At 35.3% G+C, this 24,743-nt stretch overlaps 1 protein-coding gene across 2 annotated transcripts in view; it reads right to left on the bottom strand.

Moving 5' to 3' along the window:
* Positions 1-24,743, bottom strand: part of RELN (reelin) — a 485,569-nt gene that overhangs the window by 166,962 nt on the left and 293,864 nt on the right. For both annotated transcript variants that reach the window (XM_016219582.2, XM_087821107.1), the window contains exons 12-13: positions 7,593-7,744; positions 1,236-1,348 (exon numbers count right to left, since the gene is read on the bottom strand). In XM_016219582.2, coding sequence (XP_016075068.2) covers positions 1,236-1,348; positions 7,593-7,744 — 265 coding nt within the window. The remainder of the gene's footprint in view (positions 1-1,235; positions 1,349-7,592; positions 7,745-24,743) is intronic.

The raw sequence follows: 24,743 nt of genomic DNA, 5'->3' as shown, positions 1-24,743 counted from the left end.
TCTGTATCCATTTTATATGCCTTAGTATAAGACAAAGGCAGCTTGACATTTACACATATCATCAGTCCTTTTTAAAACTGAATTTGTATAGTACTAATAATGGTTTGCCAAAGTAAGTATTCTGAAAACAGGACTCTAAGCAGAAACTGACAGAGCCAATGAGCTAATCCATGATAACTTACATAACTGATGTGGTCTGAGGCATGGAGATTACCATAGCAGGCATAGCCCTACTGAGTCTCAGCTGGAAAAATAGTCCATTATTAAATCCCAAGTGCTGAAACTTGGGTGACCTTAGCATGTTATTGTTCCCTATTGTAGCCTCAATGCTTATCTGCTTTCTTCCTAACTAAAACCAGGAGGTGCTAGATGCTGGCTGTGTTTAAACTTTTTAAAGTACCTAGGGTGCCATCAATGTGGACAGGAGGCTAACTAACAATGAATGTGTGAGTGTAGTCTCAATACAAATAACTCTACTATTAGAAAAGAATAATTCTATACCTTATGACAAGCATCGCACATAATTCTGAAGATGTTTGTAAATAACCAGAGCCTGTCCTAAGTCCAGTGGACAAAGGAAAAAGGTCAACTTCAGTGGCTCTAATTAGCAATGAAAAAAGCAAAGGTGATAAAAATGTTTACTTATATAATGACTTCTTCCTAGGAAATCTCAAAATACTGAATAAAAATTCCTTATGCCTGATAGAAAGACTGTGAAGCTGCATAAGTAGAGCCACTTTTAGGGCTTTCTTGGGGACAAGAATAACAGTTAATCAGAGTATTGGGCTCTGCCTTATTGCCTCTGATGGGCTATAATTCATTCATCCCGATTAAACCTCATTTTTCATTTGTATCAGAAAAAAATGAATGTTAAAATGTCCATGTCACTTTTTAAAAAATATGTCTTTATTGATTTCAGAGAAAGGAAAGGAGAGGAAGAGAGAGAGATAGAAACATCAATGATGAGAGAGTCATTGATTGGCTGTATCTTGCAATCCCCCTACAGGGTATTGAGCCTGCAACCCCTCATGTGCCCTGACCAGGAATCGAACCAGATCTCCTGGAACGTAGTTACTGAGCTACACCAGCTGGGCAATGTCCATGCCACTTTTTAAGAAATCTGGCAACTTTCTGGGCTGCTAGAAGAGAAAGTTATCTGTATCTAGCTTGGTCTTAGTGATTTTGAACCTGACCTCTGGGGTGGGGCCATTTGGCACACAAACTGGCATGTGTACCTTATATGAGGAATAAGAAAGGGTATCCAGTATAATGTGTTCTTTCCTTCCTTCAATCTTTGCGTAAAGGGTGATATCATTTTCATGAGAATCTCCAGGGTCACAAATTCCTCCTGCACAAAATAAAAGTTTTAAATTGTTAGTGCCTACTTGCATCCATAAATATGTTAAATATAGTGTCAAACTTGAGAATATATTTATAGAACCCAGATGTCACTTAAGAAAAACCCTAAACAAAGGTAACCAGACCCAAGGAAAAAATTTATGAAGACAATTTAGATACACCATGCTAAAGATAAAAATACTTGACATTTGTGAAGGTCAAAGTAAATATTTGTTTGATGAGCTTACTCGAATAATGTTCTGCAACAAGCTATGACATCATGTCCATATTTTAACCCACATTAAAAAGATGTGCTGTTCTTCCATCAACCATTACTTCATTATATTTAAGGTCTTTATGGCTAAAGTTCAGGAACTATTGATTGTGGTTTTAAAAAAAGTGTGGTGAAAAGTATGCAAAGGTGTGCATCAAAGATTTCTAAAGCAGTGTTAATTAAACTGTTGCATGTAGTATCTTCAACATGTTAGCACATATTAGGTGGTTGTGTTTTAAATGTATTTCTTTTACATTTTTCATTTTTGCTTTTGGTACCTCATTTGACAGTTGTAAGGTAGAGAGTAGTTTATTCCTTATCACTCTGCTTTATAGTCATAGGAAATGATTGAACATCAGAATTGACAGGTAATTAAGAGTATCCTGATGATGAAACTGAGTAAGAGAGCAGGTAACTGAAACTAAAGGTCATTAGGTAGTGAAAAAGCCACACATCGATCTTATATCATTTAGCTCTTACCCTTCTAATCTCATTACTGCATTAGGCCAATCATCTTTACTGTTGCTGTCTTCTATCAACTGTCTGCATAGGCTGAATTTGAAAGGATTACATGTCTAACTAGAAGTCTCTCCCCACCCACCATTACCTTCATTACAAAACAAGCCATAGCAGCAGGAGTGTAGGTATGTGCATGGATTTCCTGGCAAATATTCTATCCCAAGGGTCCAAAATTTATACATTAACTTTTTAATTATTTATCTTTCAAAAAAATTCCTCCAGTTCTTAAATCAACTACCATCAATATTAATTTTTATATATAGGCAGTTTCTGCTACTAACAATCTGGTGACAGTAAGGCAAGCTCAAAACTCTAAAATAAGGTTACCCTCTGCGAGTTAATCTAGTAAAATCAACAAATTATGGTTGAGATTTACCATTTGTATAAACAAACAAACAAACAAATAAATTGTCAATTATTCTAAATGTCTGGATCAATCTCAACTTGAGGTCTATCTTAGGAAGAAACCACTGATATGTGATACTGAGTAAGAAAGCTAGAATCTAATCAGTACAAGAAAGATCATAATAACAGAAGTATCTTGGACGGTGAAGCTTTGAAATCCGGCATGTTACATCTGCTAGACATATGTAACTTGGCGTATAATAAATATTTACTGAGTTGAGTAATCTAAACTAAGAACAAAGAGGCCAGATATGGTGATAATATAGATCTTATCCTGTAAAGAAAATACTATGATTTTGACATCTGATATCATAGTTTTTAGCTTTTCATTACATACTTTTATGTTATTGTGAATATAGCTAGCTAGTAAAGCCATTCTAAATAACAACAATCTCTGGGAGAAAGGTCTACAAGAAAACAACTAAATTTCCATTTAAAAAATGTAACTTCCTTACCCAGCACATATTAAAGACTTGCCAAAAAGAACAATAAAATGTGAAAGGTTACAGGCAGTGAAGGTTTAAAGCACCACACCCAAAGACATAGGAACTGAACCACCAGTTCCAGCTAATTTCATTAATTTGTTACTTGTGAATCTCCTCTGTTGTCTTAAGAACAGTCTTGCACTTGCCTTTCAGAGATAACTGAAACACATGTGGGAGTTCATTCAGCCCAGAATGACAGAATAAGAAAGTCCAAAAGGAGCTAAGACTTTAAAATTATGACAGATTTTATCTGAAAGATCCCTCTAAGAGCAATTTATCAGTTCTGTGAAGTTTCAGTGACAGCAGCTTCTACAGAAAGACTGGGTTCTTCTTCAGCTTCATACACTTTGATATACTGTAGAAAGGTAGGAATCAAGGGGCATTTTGTACAGCAATTAAAGTGCAGAAGATTTCAGTAAAACTAGATGGACAGCTTTAAAATATTTTAAACCCTGTTTTGAGTAGCTTTTAAGATACTTATACTGGGAAAGTTATTTGTTATTTACTATGTTCAGGACATTGGGTTAGAAGGGGAAATAAGTCCTGACTGCAAAAAGTTTGTAAGACCAATACACATGAAAGAACAATAATCAGCAGTAAATTGTGTTGTGTGGCCTTAACTGCAGTCAAAATTCAAAGAAAAGAGATGTTCTTTCTTGGCTAAAAGAACTGGGCATACTGCATATGCTCAATAAATATTTGTTGAAGAAATAATAAAGGAATCATGTATGTTAGGTTATTTTTGTCTTCAATGAATTTTGGCTCTAAGAACAGTGCTGGATACTGGTTTTCAATGAATTTGTGTTGATAAGAGAATGTATAGACAAAGGAAATAGACCTTGAATCAAATTTTGAAAGTTCAGCAGATTTTCCAGAAATGGTAGTCACAGTAGATTGATATGAACCAAGGAATGAAACCAGGAAGAGCAAATAGGCAGAGCCTGAAAAGAAGGGAATATAACCTGGTCTAAATTAACAGTCAGTCACTGATTTTCCTAAGGAGCCATATTAATGAGGGATTACTTATAAACTGTCTATCATATCTAAAATCTCCCTTCATATTGCTTTCTTCTGCATCAGCTACTAAAGTTTTAAAGGTTTTTCTATAGGTCTAGTCTTATACTACCCTAAGCCCTATCCTACAGTAGTATTCTATCCTAAAAAACACCTTTGCTGGATTCTGCTTTCTCCTCAAGATCCACACCCCATTCTTTTATTCTGTTTACTGATGAACTTCTTAAAGGAACAGTCCTGTTTCAGTGAAATGTCTTTATTTCTTTTTAACTCTATACCATGGGGCCTTGGTGGGCTCTCAGCCCTCATCCTGGTTGACTTCTCTTTGTGGCTTCCCTTTACTGCTGATCACCTCCGTCATCTCACCCTTGAACACTCTCTTCCCTTCCTCTTTTAGGGCAGGATGATACATTCCTCCTGCATTTCTTTATGCCCACTCTCAGTATTCTTAGACTATTCTTTTTCTTCCACCTAAGCCTAGAATAATGTCCTCCCTAAAAATTTTTCATGTCTTTTGCTCACTTTGCCTTCTGCCTGGGAGAACACAGTTACTCCAGTGGCTCCAGTTATCACCTGTATGCTGATGACTTTCAAATCTGATTCAGATCCTGAGTAGAATTTCTAGCTTCATATGGCCTTCCAGAAGCCTCAACCGCAACACATTTAATATAAAAATATTCTAATCCACACTTGTTCGTTCTTTATTTATATTTTTGACATTTTCCATTTGGGAAATGGCCCCATTCTTCCAGTCATCCAGAAGAGAAATTTGTGTCCTGTCCAATATTGTTGTCACAATCCCCACAGTCAATTGGGTGTGAACTTCTGTTGGTTCCTTCTCTTCAGGAATTTATTCTTCACATTATTAACCCCTCCTTCACATTATAAACCACATCACTGCCATAATTCCTTTGTTGCAATGGCCTCCTAACTTAGGGTTGCCAGGTAAAATACATTGCATGAACAATATTTATACAAAAATTATTCATTGTTTATCTGATATTAAAATTTAAATAGCCTCCCCCCCCAAAAAAAAAATCTGCTAACTCCACCCTGATTGGTCTCCTGTCTTCTAATTTCTCATTATTTCAGTCTTTACTTCATACTCCTTCCAAAATTATCTATATAAAACACAGATGAGAATATATTATAAAACTGACAGGAATCATTTAATGGCTCCATGTTACTCAGAAAAAGAGAACCCAAACGCCTTAGTATGATATTAAAGAAAATCACTACTCTGTCTCCAGTTCACTTCTCTAGCTCCATTGTATGTCTTTCCATTCACCTATATCGGGAAAATCACCCAGCTCCAAATATGTCATGTATTTTTATACTTGTGCTTTTTCTCAAAATATTGGCTTAAATCCTAACTTCTCCCCTTAAATTTAAATCATGTTCATCCTTCATGGCCAAGTTCAAATCTATCTCCATGAAGCTTTATCTTACTCCGCTGCAATTACCCAGAGCTTCCCCTGCACTTTCACAGCATTTTTATTTCATTACAGTCCACTGCATTCTCCCTTATAGTTAGATGCCATGTGGGCAAGAACTCTGTCTAGGTAATTTTTATAATAAGTAAACAAAGATATATTGAGTCTTAATTACTTATTTGGTACTGTTTTGAGGACTTTTCATGTATTAACTCACTGATCAGCAACTCTGTGATTTAGATACCATTTTCCTCATTTGTACTCTCCATATTTCCTAACTCAGTGCTCTATAAATTCAATAGGAATTCACAAATTTTTTTAAAAAGTAGGTTTTTATTGATTTGAGAGAGAGAGGAAGGGAGAGGGAGAGAGAAACATCGATGTGAGAGAGAAACATTGATTGGTTGCCCCATGCACGTAACCTGAACCAGCTCGAACATGCAACCTGGGTATGTGGAATCAAACCAGTAACCTTTCTGTGCATGGGACAGTGCTCAACCAGTTGAGCCACAATGGCCAGGGCATAATTTTTTTAATTGAATGGAGATACTTTTATTTGGGATAATGTACCTTGGGCTCATTCAAATAAATTTTTACCTAATAGTCAATATCATTTTAATTGATTCATTAATAATCTGCTTTGTACCAGAAGGAATTAAAGATGACTTAATATCATGTAAAGATGACAATCTCCTATGTAAAGGCATTGAATTGAATTGATTTACTATGATTCACTATGAAAAAATAAATAATTCAAGTATATTATGTCAAAATGGTAAAAAGGGAAAATACTTAGACTGTCATATTAAATGTTTATTATAATTTGGAGGGTATGGCTTAAGGTTTCCCAGGAATCACTCTTAATGAAGTGAGAGCCAGTTCTAACTCTAATTATTTAAAGGAAATAAGCTCTGGGTCTTTAAATATACAAATAACTTCAGAGTCAATATGAGGATATCCTTATGGTAAGAAGATTACATTATTATATTTTATATAACTTCTCGGTTACCAAACAGATCATTGTTGAAAATAAAATAGCATTGCACAGGCAATGTGTTTACTGTTCAACTCTGAGCTGCAGGAAGTGCAGAATGTATGATAAGTAATAGCCAGTGCTGAAGCCGACACTCAGGAGGCTTGTTTGTCCTGATGGACTGATGTCTATATTAGTAAGATCAAAGGTTGACAATGTTTATTTCCTGTTTAACTTCCAGGTGTTGCCTGTACTTTTCTAGTCACTCAACCAAAGAAGGCATGTGACACCTACTCACTTTTCTGGAATGACATCCAGTGAAAGATACGTAACTTTGACTGTTGTAGACTAAAATGATAAATATGAGAGGTCACAAATTTCAACCTCTTAAATCCTCTTTTAGTATTTTTCCAAACTTTTAACTATTTATTTGCTTTACAATAATTTGAAGAAAAACTTGTCTTATAAACACTTTTTTTTTTTAAATATATCTTTATTGATTTCAGAGAGAGGAAAGGAGAGGGAGAGAGAGAGATAGAAACATCAACAACGAGAGAGTCATTGATCAAGCCCGCAATCCGGGCATGTGCCCTGACCGGGAATCGAACCCCGATCGCCTGGATCCTAGGTCAACACTCAACCGCTGAGCCACGCCTGGCCGGGCAACACTTTTTTCTTTACATGTTTGCCAACCTATTTGAAAGTAGGGAATATTATTAAAGTACCATAAAGTATTATAAACCTGTTTCTTTCTTAGCTTCCTATAACAAAAAAATTATGTCCCATGAAAACAAATGACTTCCCTGGATGACTGTTTTTTTTGGAAGCTAGGGCTTTGGACAAGGGACTTACTTTGTCCTCAGTTCTTTCCCATTGTCTTTTCAGCTATGACCATTGAGGAAGAGGTGAGGAAGGCACTATGGCCTTTTGTTTTCAAGCTAGTCCTAGCGTGCCAGGACTAGCTCTCTACAGGATGGTTCCAGCAGGGCTCATCGGAAGCAGGTGTGAGCACCACAGGCTTTGATCAATCAGTAGAACTCATATTTCCTGAATTTTCATTTTATGTTGTAGAAAACAATCTTACTTCCTCAGGAATAGGTGCTGGCCTACATCTGCCCTAGGTCAATGAAATTTGCTCAGAATGTACCTACCCATAACGAAGTAAAATCTCAGGTTCCCATAACCAGTAGTGTCCATGTATGGGGTACATAATTTCCTCTCTCCGTCTTTGAGGAAGACCACTGATAAACCGGATTCTATTGTTCCACATTCTGTACCAATGACAGCGCCCAAGATGTCCCACCTTAAAAAAGTGAGAGCAATTAAGAATTAGAATATTAAGTTAAAGCTTTAAAGAATATAATCTTTTATTTTTAATGGAGAACATTTACTTAGTATTGAATAATTCTGAAACAAAAATATACTACAGATTTTAAATAATAAACAAACTTTTAAACACACTCTACTCACAATTATTTTTTTTCCATAGAAGGATAAATTTAATCAGTACTATGTATAGTATGTCTGCTAAATGATAGTCTTTATACTCAAAGTACCTATATTTGAGGTGGGAAATCAAATAAGAAAACAGGGAACCATAAAAAACAGTATCATAATGTCATAAGTACTCATGTGATGTTTTGCACATTAAAAAATGATAGAATGAAAAGCTATAACAGCTGGCAAAAAAAAAAAGAGGATATGTGATTTAAACTGGGCCTTGTCAAACAGGTATTTGGTATGTAGACGATAATAAAATATTTACTATTTAAAAACTCGTATTCTTTCTTAGTATTTATTTCTGGTCATGTCTAATTTGGCCATTGTTAGTCACACAACTAACTTGCCTCTAGGTGAAGAAAACTGGGACACACAGAGGTAAGTGGCCTGCCTAAGGCTAACCTCCTGTTTCGCTCCAAAATTGAGATCTTTTGATTCTCAGTTTGCTGTTATTTTAGTAGTTACATTTCTAAAGGGGGCACTGTGTCAGGACAATTATGTTAAACTATTCCAGTCTATAACAGATTTGTGACCAAAATGTTTAGGAAATGGCAATATTTTGTATTTTAATAGATTATATCAATCATTCAGGAGCACAATAAATACCTTTTTTTTCATCCTCACCTGAGGATATTTTTTCCATTGCTTTTCAGAAAGAGTGGAAGGGAGAGAGAGAAACATCCACGTGAGAGAGACACATTGGGTGCCTCCAGCATACTCCCCAACTGGGGCTGGGGATTGTTCCTGCAACCAAGGTACATGGCCTTGGCTGGAATCGAACCTGGGACCTTTCAGTCCATGGGCTGACACTAACCAGTGAGAAAAACTGGCTAGGGCAAACAATAACTGTTTTGAGGAAGCTCTTAATAGTACTGGACCATTGTAAATTAATCAGGAACCTCTTTTGACTCATACAAGAAATTCACACTGGTTCATCAATCTTTCACTTGCTCCATTTATGCCAATTAAACCACTCAGCCCATTGATCTACAAAACAAGTTAAGGTTATAAATGATGCATATGATGACTGCTTTTAGGCATCTATATACTTTAGAATATTTTTAAAGTTAAAAATTAAATTGAAAAGATGGAATTGTCATGGACTAAAAGAACCTTCTAGTCAAGTGAGAAATGAGATTAGTAGTCTTCTCTTAATTATTAGTTATAAATAAAAAATTTCTAGGTGAATCTAAATGAATTATTTTCATGACATCTATCACAGAGTTGTGTGAGATATAATTCAGACTGTATATTTACTTTCAATCTTTACTTTAAGTCCAACTTATTCTAATTTTACTCTACAATGTTCTTATTTTTCCACTATCTATTGGAGTATAACAAAGTGAGGTTATTTTCTTTAGAAACCCAAATATTTATAATCAAGTGAAATGGAAAATTTAGTCAATTTTGAAGAGAAAGAAGCAGAGAGAAATCTTAAAAATCATTTTGTAAAAGTCTCATCACTTTGAATAAATTATCTTGCATTTATTAAAAATTCAATAGGAGCCTTCTGTAGCACAAGCTCATTTGTTTATGTATTTGTATAAAAGCTGGCTTGAGCTTAGTTGAAGGCAAAGTATCCTTGAGGGGATCCCAGAGCTCCATCAACCACTGAGGGACTTGCGGAGGGCCTCTCACTCCTGGACTTTAGAGTTCTGATCTAAGGTTGCAAAATTGTGGTAAATTCCAGTTAAAAATGATATGGTCTTTGACTCTCTCCTAATACAATCACGTGTAGTAAAATGACAACATAACTAAATCTTCGAAGCCAGCAGTATTGGAGGAGCTCTACAATGTTAGCAATACCTAGGATGGCATGAAAATTTCCCTGAAAAGGACTGTTAGTTCTCTATGGTTTAAATTTTTTCTTCTTCAAGGAAATGTGGTTCTATGTGAACTGCATTTGAAGAAATGTCTACCCAAGGGGGAGAGCTCTGTACAACATAGAAATTTATATTTACTCTTTGATGACTAATTCTAAAAATAAAAGTACCCAAATTATTTATTATAAATACAGTGGTATTTATTATTTATTATAGAGTGAGGTGAAGTTGGAGCACAAAATAAAGTTTAATAATCAATAAAATGCCCTAAGGCAATCTGTTTTTCCCTAGAGGTAGCCAGATCACAATAATATATGTATATATATATATATTTTTAAATATATCTTTATTGATTTCAGAGAGAGGAAAGGAGAGGAAGAGAGAGACAGAAACATCAGTGATGAGAGAGTCATTGATCGGCCGCCTCCTGCACGTCCCCAACTGGGGATCAAGCTCGCAACCCAAGCATGTGCCCTGACCGGGAATCGAACCCCGATTGCCTGGATCCTAGGTCAACGTTCAACCGCTGAGCCATGCCCGGCCAGGCCACAATAATATTTAATTTATATTTTAAAAGTACTTTGTACTTTTTATGTCAACAAAAGATTTTTGTAAGCAAAAATATTTTAAAGGAGTTTCTTTACTGGAAAGCTAATAGTCCTCCCTATCGGCTGTTTTGGAATTGTTTGAGAATAAAACTGTTTTAATTGGCTCAAACTGTAATGCTTTTAAAAATAATATGAAAGAATAGAACTTAAATGTTCTTACCAAAAAAAAAAAAAAAAAAATATGTGAGATGATGATGTGTCAGTTAACAAATGGAGGAAATCCTTTCATAATATGTACATATATCAAATCACCATGATGTACACTTTAAATTGCTTACAATTTAAAATTTCTCAATAAATTATATATCAATTTAAATGATACCTTAATAAAGTTAAAATTAAACAAAATTTCCTTCATGAGCTTAAAAAATATTTATTTTTTGAAGGGAAATTTGGCAGTAACTATCAAAATAAAACTTACATATATGTATACATACATATCTGATTCTCTAATTTTCCTTTTAGTAAGTTATCTTTCAGAAATACTTTATCAATTATCAAATAATTTTTATTACAAAATTCTTTGTCTATTAATAGGGGTTGTTAAATAAAAAATGAAAATCTAGTGGGTTTCTTTGTTTGTTATAACCATAGAAAAGTCTGAATGAATATATGCCAAAATATATACCAACACTGTTATCTAACAGTAGGAAATGAGATTTGCAAGAGAGACTTTTTTAAACATTTGCTATAAAATAAGCAAATAATATTCAAATAAAAAGAATTTAAAAAGGCATTTAATTTATATGTATTATAATTCAGAATGAAAACTTAAATGGTCTCATTATGGGCTGATGAAAACACTAAGAATATTAGCATAGGCAATAAAGGTCTTATATTTTAATCAGATTTTTTCCTACTATTATTGGCATAAATGATTCTAAAGGTAATGGAGTATTTCACATTATCCATGAAAAGTTGCTTTTTTATATTTTCCAGAGGATATAAAACCAAGTTGGCAACTTTAGGTTTGAACTAAGATATAGAATAAGCCTGGCTATGAGATTCCACATTTGCCAAATTCATAGGTTTTTAACCCACTATGAGTTCTCTGATATTGAATAAATTCATGTTATCCATAAGTTCTCTACTTGGGATAAATTCTCTGATATTTATTAAGGGATGCACCAGAGGTAAAAGCCCTTCCACATTAATTTATATTCATGAGGTTTATCTCCAGTATGAGTCCTGTGATGTCTAGCAAGGTGTGCACTTTGAAGCCTTCTCCACATTCATTGCATTTACAGGTTTTCCCTCTTGCATGACAGCTTAGGTGAAGGTAAAGGATGAGCTCTATTTGAAGGCTCCTTGCATATATTGCATTTCAAAAATTACTTTCTTCATTTGGTTCTACTGTATTTCACTTAAGTTCAATTTATTTTAGGTTTTTATTATACACACTATGTTTCATTACACTCTTGTTGGATTGACATTAATAAAAATATTGGCTTTAGAATGGTAGACAGCATTCAGCTTGCTCACTAATAAGACCGAAAATATGACCTACACTGGAGAATGTTTAGAGAAAATAATGTATTGCCAGAAATTATAGTCTCAATGTTAGTTTCCTTTTTTCGCCCTTGCCCCTGTAAAATATAGTGCTAAAATAAGTGAAAGTAGCAATTAAAATAAATTTCTAAATTATAATGGATTTTTTTTCATACTTCATACTGGACAAAGTTGCAGTATAGTATGTAAAGTGTTTTTGCTTAAATATCTTTAAGCAAGGGGATTCTTAGTTGAAAGGTTGAATTTTATCTCTCTGTGGGTCTTTTGTATTGAGATTTTAACCACAATCTATCTGGATCCCTGAATTTATTATAAATTTATGTTGTCTGCATGGACAAGCAGGTTTTGTTTTAAAAAAATAAACATGCCTGTAAAAAAAAAAAAATACCCATTTAACAATGCTAACTTAGACGGGCAATCTATTTTCAATTCACCTACTCTGAATTATAAACTTACCTAAAATCCCACTTCAGCTTTATAAGTATTTTGTGAAAAGTATTCTAATTGAGGATGACATAATTCTTCAGGTAGGACAGAGGGAATAATTTCTAGAAAGTAACAAGAAAATTCTCAAACTGTTCTAGAGAGTTCTAAATAAATTTAAAGCTATTTATTTATTTATTTATTTATTTATTTATTTATTTATTTATTGTTTAAAATATTACAGATGCCCCTTTTTTTCCCCAATGACCCGTTCCACCCCGTTCCTTCCCCCTCCCCAGTCTCTCTCCCCACCATTGTCCATGTCCTTGGGTTGTGTATATATGCATGTAAGTTCTTTGGTTACTCTCTCCCCCTCCACCCACCCGCCCTCCTCCATCCCTCTGACATTCATCAGTCTCATCTATGCTTCCATGTAATTGAATCTATTCAGTTCATCAGTTTATTACGTTCTTTAGATTCCACATATAAGCGAGATCATGTGATATTTGTCTTTCGTTGCCTGGCTTATTTCACTTAGCATAATATTCTCCAGGTCCTTCCATACTGTCCCAAAGGGTACGAGATTCTTCTTCTTTACAGCTGCGTAGTACTCCATGGTGTAAATGTCCCACAGCTTTTTTATCCACTCATCTACTGATGGGCACTTGGGCTGTTTCCAGATCTTAGCTATTGTAAACTGTGCTGCTATGAACATCGGGGTACGTATATCCTTTCTGATGAATGTCTCAGGATTCTTAGTCTTAGGATACATTCCTAGGAGTGGAATCACTGGGTCAAATGGCAGCTCCATTTTTAATTTTTTGAGGAACCTCCATACTGTTTTCCATAGTGGTTGCACCAGTCTGCATTCCCACCAGCAGTGTACTAGGGTTCCCCTTTCTCCACACCCTCGCCAGCACATGTCGTTTGTGGATTTGTTGATGGCAGCCATTCTGACAGGTGTGAAGTGATACCTCATTGTGGTTTTAATTTTTAATAAAAGCATAAACTTACACTGAAAGGGCTATAATAGAGATTTTTTTTTTCTTTTGGTCTATATGCAGTTTTGATTTTCAATGGTTATTTGTAAGATTCTTTACTACTATCCCCCTGGAACAAGAAATCCAATATAAAATTGTTTGATTTGATTTTATATTACTTTTTTCTTAATTTTATTCCACTTAGATAGCATTAAATTTTAAGAAACACATTTCCTTTTTTTTTTGGGGGGGGGGTTGCAGGCATGTCCCACGTTGCAAGCAATGTCTTTAAAATATATAACTAGTACTTTGCATTTTGGTCTCTTTATTAAATCATCTGTCAGACACTAAGTTATGGCTGACCTGAGGAGACCACTGTCTGTGCTTAAATTTTTTCCTGTAATCTTAGATTAGCTGTTTTAAAATGCATTCCCTGAAAGAGCTTCTCCAGAGCAAATTTACAAAGCAGTTATCTTAATAGGGTATGGATAGTAGTAGAATAGGACTGTAGGACAGGAAGTTGGAGGGATCTAGAAATAAGATAGCAGTTCAGAGATTACTTTCTGTAACCATTTGAAAAAAGTCAGCAAGGCCAAAGATGGGAAAGGAAGTTTGATCCTAGGACAAGTCCTGTTTGCCCTCTGGCATCTTTTCTCTGTCTTGCTGGTATGTTGGAATTCTGGGTATTCTGTCATATATATGAGGCATTTGCACTACCAGCTTTTTATTCTTATTTTTTAATTAGGGAAAGACTTCACAGAAGTGGTGGCTATGGCCTGGGAAAGGACGCCTGTATAAGTTATAAAAAACTTGGAAATACTTTTTGAAGTTTAAAGAAAGAAATTCTATTTGTTTTTTAAATTATGATAATAATATTCTCATCATTGAAAAATTGGAAAATATAGAGTACAAGAAAAAAAGTCACCCATAATCACACTATTCCAGAGACAAGCACAATTAATATTTTAGTGTATTTACTTCTAATATTTTATATGTCTATTTCCAGAGAGTTGTAATAATACTGTATATGTTTTTGTATTCTGCCCTTTTTCACTTACATTAATAATGCACATGGTTTCTAGGTTACTAACTCTATATAAACAGGCCACATAATATTTTATTATGTATATGCCAAGCTATATTTAATTATTATTCTATTGTTGAATTTCAAAATACATTAAAGATAATTATATTATTTAGCCCACTTTATGGGCCTGAGGAATTAAATTCTCAATTCCCTAATGCTCCTGGATACATTCTAGAGTACAGATAACTCCAGGCTATGTTCCTTAAGGTGTCAGAGCTCTGCTCTTCATTCACATAAACTCCTAGATATTCAGGACTGTTTGGTGGCCAGTGTTGATCAGGTGCACTGCTGAGGAAGGACTATAGAAAACAAAGACATGTTGAAGAAGTGAGCATATTGATATTTGGATATTTGGTGCCAGCAACCTACTCTGACATTCTCAACAGAAAAATCCTATCACTGGCTAATGTTGTCCCAGGATGTCAGGAATCAAATCACTTTAGGAGAATTCAGGTTTCACCCTCTTTTTCCATATGACTTCAGTAAAGAAAGTCCTCTCAGATAGGTAGTCAGCTGTATTTTAGATGCTCACATGGATGGATGGTTTGTAGAGGAGGAAGGAGCCATTAACAAATTCAAGAATGGCAGTGCCTTCCTTTTGTTAAGTTGTATGAGTTCCTTATATATTTTTGAAATTAACCCCTTATCAGATGTATCATTGGCAAATATATTCTCCCATACAATGGGCTTCCTTTTTGTTTTGTTGATGGTTTCTTTTGCTGCACAGAAGCTTTCTATTTTGATGTAGTCCCATTTGTTTACTTTCTCCTTTGTTTCTCTTGCCCTAGGAGACATATTGGTAAACATATTGGTATGAGCAATGTCTGAGATTTTGCTTCCTATGTTTTCTTCTAGGATTTTTATGGTTTCACGTCTTACACTTAAGTCTTTTATCCATTTTGAGTTTATTTTTGTTTATGGTGTAAGTTGGTACTTAACAAAAGGAAGACAAACAATCCAATTAAAAAATGAGCAAATAATCTAAATAGAAACTTCTCCAAAGAAGACTTACACATGGCCAAGAAACATGTGAAAAAATGCTCAGTCATTAATCATCAGAGAGATTTGAATTAAAACAACGAGATATCACCTCATACCTGCCAGAATGGCTACCATCAACAAATCAATAAACAACAAGAGATGGAGAGGATGTGGAGAAAAGGGCACCCTAGTACCTTGCTGGTGGGAATGCAGACTGGTGTAGCCACTATGGAAAGCAGTATGGAGTTTCCTCAAAAAATTAAATATAGAACTACCATTTGACCCAGTGATCCCACTTCTAGAAATATATCCTAAGAAACCCAAAACACTAAGCAGAAAAAACTTATGCACCCCTATGTTCATAGCAGTGCAATTTACAATAGCAAAGATCTGTAAACAGCCCAAGTGCCCATCAGTAGATGAGTGGCTAAAAAAGCTGTGGGACATTCACACCATGGAATACTATGCAACTGTAAAAAAAGAAGTTTCTTGTACCCTTAGAGACAGCAAGGATGGACCTAGAGAGCATTATGCTAAGTGAAATAAGCCAGTCTGAGAAAGATGAGTATCACATGATCTCACTCATTTGTGGAATAAAACAAACTGATGAACAAAATAAAAAAACACACCACACACACAAAAAGCTAAAACAAAACTAACAAAATGGCAGTGCCAAGAGCAAAAATGCTGTGTAAATGTGCTGCAAATTTTAAAAGGGTCTAGAATTCATATGAAGGAGTTCCAGAACAATTTTAGCAAACCTAACTAACATACAGAGCATATATTTCTTATCTGAAAAATGACTGTTTATACTTTTTAAAGATAAAAATAATTTGCTTAAATAGAAAGCAATGTTAGAACCCAGGTATTAAGTAAAGCAGAACAAGTAAGTAATATACATTTTCTAACAGCTTGCAACAAGTTTACTCTGATTCATTTTAGCACCTTCAGGGTTTTAAAAGATAGTCAGTTATCATTTTAACTAGTATTGTCTTTTTTCTTAATAACATATTTAATTGGCTTATTTAGGAGTTTCACTGGCCTATTTAATTTGTGTTTCTTTTATATCTCATTAATAAATATGAGCAAATGTTTTTGAGCATCACTTTGGTCATATCCCATTACTGATAGTAATTATAGTTGGAATAACAACTAATTTTTAAGTTTTTTGATAGTTATTATGTTCCATGCATTGTGCAAAGTGCTGCAAATATACTGCTGCATAAAATACCCTTTTGTGGGATAAAAACAGTCCCTTCAATAAATGGCGTTGGCAAAATTGGATAGATACATGTAAAAAATGAAATTGGACCATTTTCTTACACCATATACAAAAATAAACTCAAAATGGATTACAGACTTAAAGGTTAGACCTGTAACCATAAAACTCCTAGAAGAAAACATAGGCAGTAATATATTTTTGGATATGTCTCCTTGAGCAAGGGAAACAAAAAATAAACAAATGGGACTATATCAAACTAAAGTTTTTGCACAGTAAAGGAAACCATCAACAAAACGAAAGGACAACCAACTGAATGGGAGAAGATATTCACAAATAATACATCCAATAAAGAATGAGGATCCAAAATATATAAAGAACTCATACAACTTAACACCAAAAAAACCCAAACAATCAAATTAAAAAATGGGTAGAGGACCCAAATAGTAATTTCTCCTAAGAGGACATACAGATGGCCACTAGACATATGAAAAGATGCTCGACATTACTAATCATCAGGGAAATGCAAATTAAAACCACAGTGAGATATCGGCTCACACCTGCCAGAATGGCTATCATCAAGAAATCAGCAAATAACAAGTATTGGGGTGAATGTAGAAAAAATGGAACCCTTGAACAGTTGGTGGGAATGTAGATTGGTGCAATCATTGTGGAAAACAGTATGGAGGCTCCTCAGCAAGGTAAAGATAGAGATGGCATACAAGCCAGCAATTCCACATCTGGGTATTAATCTGAAGAAAACAAAAAGCCTAATTCAAAAAGATATATGCACCCCTATGTTCATTGCAGAATTACTAGTAATAGCCATGATATAGAAGCAACTTAGATGTCTATCAACAGATGAATGGATAAAGACGAAGTGGTATATATATACAATGGAATATTATTCAGTAATAAAAAAGAATGAAATCTTGCCATTTGCGACAACATGGATGGACTTTGAGGCTATTATGCTAAGTGAAATAAGTCAGACAGAGATATGATCTCATTTATATGTGTAATTAAAAAAATAAAAATAAATGAATAAACAAAAGAAAACAGAAACAGACCCTTAGATATGGAGAACAAACTGACGGCTGCTAAAGGGGAGTGGGTGGGGAAGAGATGGGAACAAAAATAAATACAAAGGAAAAAGGCCCTGTGTAAAGAATTGGATGGAGATACTGGCAATTGGAAGATGGCTGGAGCATGCTGAAATCACCCCAAATACCATTTTTTAGCTTTTTTAATGCTTAAACTTAAATCTTATTTTATCTGATTTAATATTTGATTTTAATATGCCTCCTTGCTTCTTTTGTTGCATTTGCCTGGTATATTAGTTTCTCTTATTCTACTTTCAACTTCTTGTGTTATTTTAGTTTGGGTCTCTCATAAATAGCAAACACACAGCTGACTTTTAAAAGCCTACTGTATCTCATTTAATAAATGAATGCAACACACTCAACTTTACTATTACTGATATGTTTAGATTGGGTCCTGCCAAATTGTGTTGTTTCCTATTTACTGTAATTTATTCACTTTCCTGAAATTCACTGGACTAGGTCCTCTTTGTTCCGTGCTAACCTAATGCTTTCCAAGTTCTATAACCTGTATTAGGCGTATCTTATTTTTCAACACACATACTTACATTTACAGTTTTCTATTAACATTAGGAGTTAACTAAGATGTATATCTTCACTCCAAGCAGATTAAGAACTTTGGCAGTATTCTATTTCCTTGTTCTCCTCTCTTTGTCAACCTCCCTTTGTATCTCTCATGTTGAGATCAGCTGGGGTTAATTCCAAATTTTTATTAAAGATTTTCAAAAACAGTAAGGTGAACGGATTAGCCAAAACCAGATATATATAACACACAGACACAGGCAGCGGTGTGGTGATAGCTGGGGGGGGGGGTAGAAGTTGAGAGGAGGTGGGCAAAGGGGGCAAAAATTGGGACAGAAAGAGACTTTGCTTGGGGCGATGGGTTCACGATGCAGTGTGCAGACGATGCTTCATTGAGTTGTACACTTGAAACCTGTATGGTTTTGCGAACACATGTCACCCCAATAAATTCAATTAGAAATAAAAACAAACACCCCCCCCCCCCATACTTATTTAGACTGAAAGACAAGCTTCAATTTTTTACTTGCGCGCTACTCTTTCTTGAATCTCTCATCTTCCTCTTGGGTTCATTTCCGGGTACACATCTTCCGTTAAGTTTTTCAGAGAGGGCAAACTTTCTGAACCCTATGCAACTGAAAAGGTTTCTATTTTCCCCATGACTTGAATAATATTTTTCTGGAGAAGAATTTTATTCTCCAAATAGTTTTCTCTCAGAAATTAAAATAACTGCTTCATTTTTTAGAACTTATGCTTAGTGCTACCAAGGAAAGTACATGAATTTCAACTAGAAGCTCTTAGGATTTCCTCTCCTATCGGTTCTCTGAAGCTTCTCCCAGATGGTCTAGGACTAAATCTTTTCCCATTCATTTTGCTAACTGTTTTGATTCAGAGGTGTTTTTTCTCTTCTTCTTTCTTAAATCTCAGGAACTTTTCTTCAATAATAAACATTCTTTGAATATTTCATTCTATATATTCCCTCTGAGCTCTCCTGAACATCTTATTATTTCTAATGTTAGAAGTCCTACTATTTTAATGTTTAATTCCTGCCCCCCATAATTTACATCTCTTTTTCTTATATCTAATGACCCTAGTTTTGGAAATATATCAAGACTCAAATCCCCAATTCATTTATGCTTATACTGATATTCAGGGAGAGAAAAAGTCTTTGTTTTAACAATCATAAATTTTCATTTCTCACATTTTTTTTTTTCTTATAAAATCTGTTTAAATTTCAGAAGTGCAGTTTGCTCTCTTATCCCTCTGAGGATACTCCTTATATCTGTCATAAAAGCTCCATTTTTTTTTAGTCTGCTACTTCCATTTTCTCAGCTCTTAGTTTTTTACTTTGATACTTTTTATGGAGTTGATTTTACTCAGATTTGATGATTCTAGGTCATTTGCTTAAAATTGTTCCTACTATTCTCACCTAGCATTGCCCTGCTTCTCCATTCCAAGTGTCCACACTCACTGTTTGTTCCTGGGGGCAGACCTCTGCTTGGAAGTGAGTGTACTGAGGGTGCACTTACTTGGTGGGGCCCACAGCAGTACCTCAGGGCCCCATCCTGTTCTGTGTCCAGCATCACTGGTCTGGAGCAGCACTGGGACACCTTTTGAGGGTCTTATCCAACATGTGTTTTGGGCTACAGCTTCCTCCATCCATCAAATTCCTTCCTCTTCTCACATTCTTCTGTGTAATCCTTTCTAATTCCTGATTCAACTAGGCCACACTATCTTGTTTTATAGTGTTATTCTAAATTAATTTGCTCATTTTCTGTAATTTCCAAGGGCTTGGGACAGGTGGGGAAAACTGGACATGTTGTCTTGATTCAATTACTCTAATATTCATTGTACTTGTGGAGTTGCCCTCTAACATGAAGACTCTGGTGACAGAAAAAAAAAAAAAAAAGATGAGGGGAACCCTAATACATTGCTGGTGGGAATGCAGACTGGTGCAGACACTAGGGAAAACAGTATGGAGGTTCCTCAAAAAATTAAAAATGGAACTGCCTTTTGACCCAGTGATTCCACTCCTAGGAATGTATCCTAAGAATCCTGAAACACTAATCAGAAAGAATACATGCACCCCTATGTTCATAGCAGCTCAATTTACAATAGCTAAGATCTGGAAACAGCCCAAGTGCCCACCATAGATGAGTGGATAAAAAAGCCATGGCACATTTATACCATGGAATACTCTACAGCTGTAAAGAAGATCTCTTACCCTTTGGGACAGCATGGAGGGAACTGGAGAGTATTATGCTTAGCAAAATAAGCCAGGCAGAGAAAGACAAACATCACATGATCTCACTTATATGTGGAATCTAAAGAACATAATAAACTAATGAACAAAATAGATCCAGTGGCACAGAAGCATGGAACAGACTGATGAATCTCAGAGGGAAGGTGGGGGTGGGTGGGGAGAGATTAACGAAAGAATTTATATGCATATACACATAACCCATGGACACAGACCATAGTGTGGTAAAGGCCTGGGGCAGGGGTGGTGGGTGCCTGGTAGAAGGAGTCAATAGGGAAAAAAGGGGACGTCTGTAATACTTTCAACAATAAAGATAAATTTTAAAAAGAAAGATATTTTAAAAAGGTATCTGAGTAGTAAAAATATACAATGTTTGCACTTGGAATGAAAGACAAGTATACAAGTTCCATATTATAGCAATGCATTTTTTACAAAGCCCCCTCCCACCTAAAGAGCCTCAGCTAGGTGAGATATAGTAGTTGCTAATTACATGATGTGTTTGTAAGGTTAAGCCAAAGTTCAGAAAGACACATAAATTAGCAGTGTATCTATTAAAGTCTCTCTCTTGCTGAAGTAACAGATGTGTCTTTAGGAAAAAGAAAAAGGACTTTAAAATCCCACTTTAAAAGACTAAACCTATCAACGTTGGATTTGGGATAGCGTTGTGATATGAAAGGCAAATAGCTCTCGCTTCCTTGTGATCTGTGATCAAATACTTTGATTCAATGGTAGGAAAACAGGGCTATTTGGAAAAGTGTGTTCCAAAAAATGTCATGATGACTTATTGGCTTTCTTTTCTGTCTTGCTATTCAAGTGAAATGTTTTGGAAATATTATTAGAGAGGATCGCATATTCTATTTCCTCTCCCACATTTCTTATGGGAGGAAAATAGTTAAAAGAGATGAGAATATTATATTCATATTAATAATTTAATTTTTAATTGTTTTTTAAAATTGACCTCAAAGCTACAGAATTAAATCAGCTCAACTGGTCACTCTGAATATCATCTGTTTTCTGTCTATTTTAGCAGGTGCGCTTACAACGATAAGTGATGTGTGTGGGTGGGAATGGCTGAGGAGGACAATGAGACACATACTCCGTAAACTTGGCTGAGTAAACAAAACACATCAAGAATTTCACTACCAGAGTCCTAATGTGTCTTTCTTTGTCAACTTTTACCCCAGGTAAAAATGTTTCACATTAATTTGATTTTGTGACAGAATTTCCCCCCGAAAGGCATGATTAAAAATTATTATAACAATCTTCTTTCCTAGACCAATAAAACAACTCTGGAGACTGGGTGGGTGTGGGGAGGGGACACACACATATACACACACCACAGTAACCTAAACCAGCATTTTTATCATCACCCCAAACACCTGCCATTATTCTATACCTTTATAACATAATACCAACTTAATAACTGAGCCACCAGATGGGAGCATAAGTGAGATAATTCTTGGGTGTGTGGCCTGATATCCTAGGGGAGGAGCTGTAAAAAAACCAAGGTGTGATTGCTAGAAAAACTATCTTTAGAACTTAGATGAATTAGTTGTATACCAATCAGAGTGGCACAGGTGCTTTTGTCAAGCACATTATCCTGTTATTGGAACAGAAACCTGTTGACAACGCCATAGCCTAAAAGTATCAGCCTCTTAACTGTGACCGATCCCTGATACCTCCATAGTCCAGAGGAATGCCCAAAGAACCTAACTGAAACCACCGAGTCACAGAGTGAATGGAATTTGCTCTGATGTTCCTCTGTGTCCATATTGATTTTAGCTTTTTTTTTTTCTTTTTCTTTTTTTAAGGAATAAATACTTTTAGTTCTTTTTGTTTTTGTTTTGTTTTGGAAGATGATGATTTAGTTTAGCCTCAAATTCTCTTATATCATTAGTGCTCTGTGAAAATGGAATGTCTGGTCTGTTAATTGAAATATATATTGCCAGCTGTTTCTGGTCTAGTACATTAATTTTTAAAATACGTTTCATTTCTTCTAATACCAAATCAATTGCCTTCTAAGCTTAATTCATGAATGGGTTTGTGTGTGTCTGTCTCCACTGTTACTAGTAGAGGATTTCTTTTATTCTTTTATAAAGAAGATTTCATGATACAAGAACTAAATAAAAAAAGGTGAGAGGGCATTCTGGGACAGGAAATAGATAAAAATAAATTTTTATCTCTCCTCAAAAGAATAAGAGTAAGTGACATTGAAGATCAAGTTTTACTGGAGAGAGAGAGATAGAGAGAGAGAGATATAGATGATAGATGATGATGATGATAGATAGATGATAGACAGACAGATGATAGATGATAGATAGATAGATGATAGATAGATAGATAGATAGATGATAGATAGATGATGATAGATAGATAGATAGATAGATGATAGATGATAGATAGATAGATAGATGATAGATAGATAGATAGATGATAGATAGATGATAGATAGATGATAGATAGATAGATAGATAGATAGATGATAGATAGATAGATAGATAGATAGATAGATAGATAGATAGATAGATAGATAGATAGATAGATAGATATTGATGTGAAATGGTTCCACGGGAGATGAAAACTGTTTCTTTGCTTTAGTGGGGTGAGGGCTGGGTATCACTGGAGATGTGGTCTCACTGAAGAGGATGACTTGTCACTGCTGTTTGGATTGTCTGAGCTTGGAGAAATGAAGGAGTGGGGGTCAATAAATCTCTTCTGCTTCAAAATTTGGGATCCCCTCATAGGCAGTCAAGCTACATAATCAGGAAGGACCTTTGTATTGCTCTTTGTATCAGGGTCAGAAAGAAAGGGCTGATATGCTGGTGATGGATCCTTTATTTCCAGAAGATAGGTAAAGATGCCTTGTGTATGTTGTCAAAGTTCTGGACCTCATTAAGGCCCTTTGACCGGTGAGGGAAGGGGCCCTGTGTAGTATAAGGGTTATCAAAAAAAGTAGTCTAATGCCTGGGTAGATCATGAAGATGAAAATGAGGAGCAGCAGTTGCTGGTCCCTCAAGGAGATACTGGAGTGACACTGGGCATTTCAAGGGTAACAGGAGCCTAAGAGAAGAAGGACTTTATGGACTGAAGGGCTTGAGCATCAGTGGTAGGCCAGAGAGGTCAATGGTAGGCCCCAAAGGGATGGGGTCCCTTAAAGTGTCAACCTCCTTCAGAGGCCTACCCTGGCCTGTACCACAGTGTGGACCTGAGAGACTTCCCTGGGGCAAGGAAGAGCAGAGCTGTCAGCCACAGCAGAAATCTAGCTTTAGCAGTGAAAGATCCCGATGTGGCAGCAAGGGGTAACAGCAGCAGTGGCAGCTCAGGCTGCTGGTCAGATCTCCCTCTTATTCGGTCAGAATGCACTTCCTGAGAAATGCACAAGAGGTGGGGAGCCCAAGAAAGCAATATTGGCCTTCTTGGCACTCAGGTACTTAGATATTCCATCCCGTTTTGATTTAATTTGTGATCAGAGAGACATGACTATATCTCAAATGTGTTATGGAAAAGTTTCTCACAGTTAATAGTTAAATTACTGCTATTTAATATTCATTAGGAAATTACATTTAGTATTATCCTCACTGTAGTATTAGAAAACATATACTACAATGGGAACTGGTGTCCTGGTTATGTGTTTACTGCAAAAAGAAAGCCAGGTGAGAACCAGGAAATTTCTAGAATTTCTTCTCCATTTACACTACCTTATGAATTTTGATTTTCTGAACCTTTTAATATTTTTTAAGTTGAACTTATGAAAATGCTGCTTGGCTAACAGAAGGTATCTTAGAACACAGGACCCAGAAGAATGCACACAGCTCAGAATGGCCAGAAAATACTAACACCAAACCACTCTCACTGATTCAGGTCTCTTCTATTATAATCTCAGCTCCATATTTCTCCTTAAAAATATGCCAAAGATAAATTTTACTCCCTAAACAACTTTAAAAGATTAGAACCACACTCTACTGAAAATCAGATAATTGTATCAATAAATTTCAGGGAGACACCTGAAAGCTCAATATAATAGTAGTGAAAAGATCTCATACTGTATACAGTTTGGAAAAAAACACACACCTTTCTCCCAGTAAAATCTGAATAAACAAAGATGAGATATAAGTCATTCAACTGAAGATAAATGGCATTTACAACCACCAATTTTTAATAAGTGTAAAAATAGTTGATTACTAATAAAGAATGTTTAGGTTAAGTGTAACCCTTCAGCTTGTCTAGTCTAAGAATCATCAGTTATTGATTTAACTATGCTTTGCTATTTAACAATATGCATAATAAAATATG

The sequence above is a fragment of the Miniopterus natalensis genome, chromosome 10 (genome assembly GCF_054644295.1).
Source record: "Miniopterus natalensis isolate mMinNat1 chromosome 10, mMinNat1.hap1, whole genome shotgun sequence".
NCBI classification, from domain to species: Eukaryota; Metazoa; Chordata; class Mammalia; order Chiroptera; family Miniopteridae; genus Miniopterus; species Miniopterus natalensis.
Note: the sequence above shows the minus strand (reverse complement) of the source record. Positions and strands in the feature narration are given on the sequence as shown.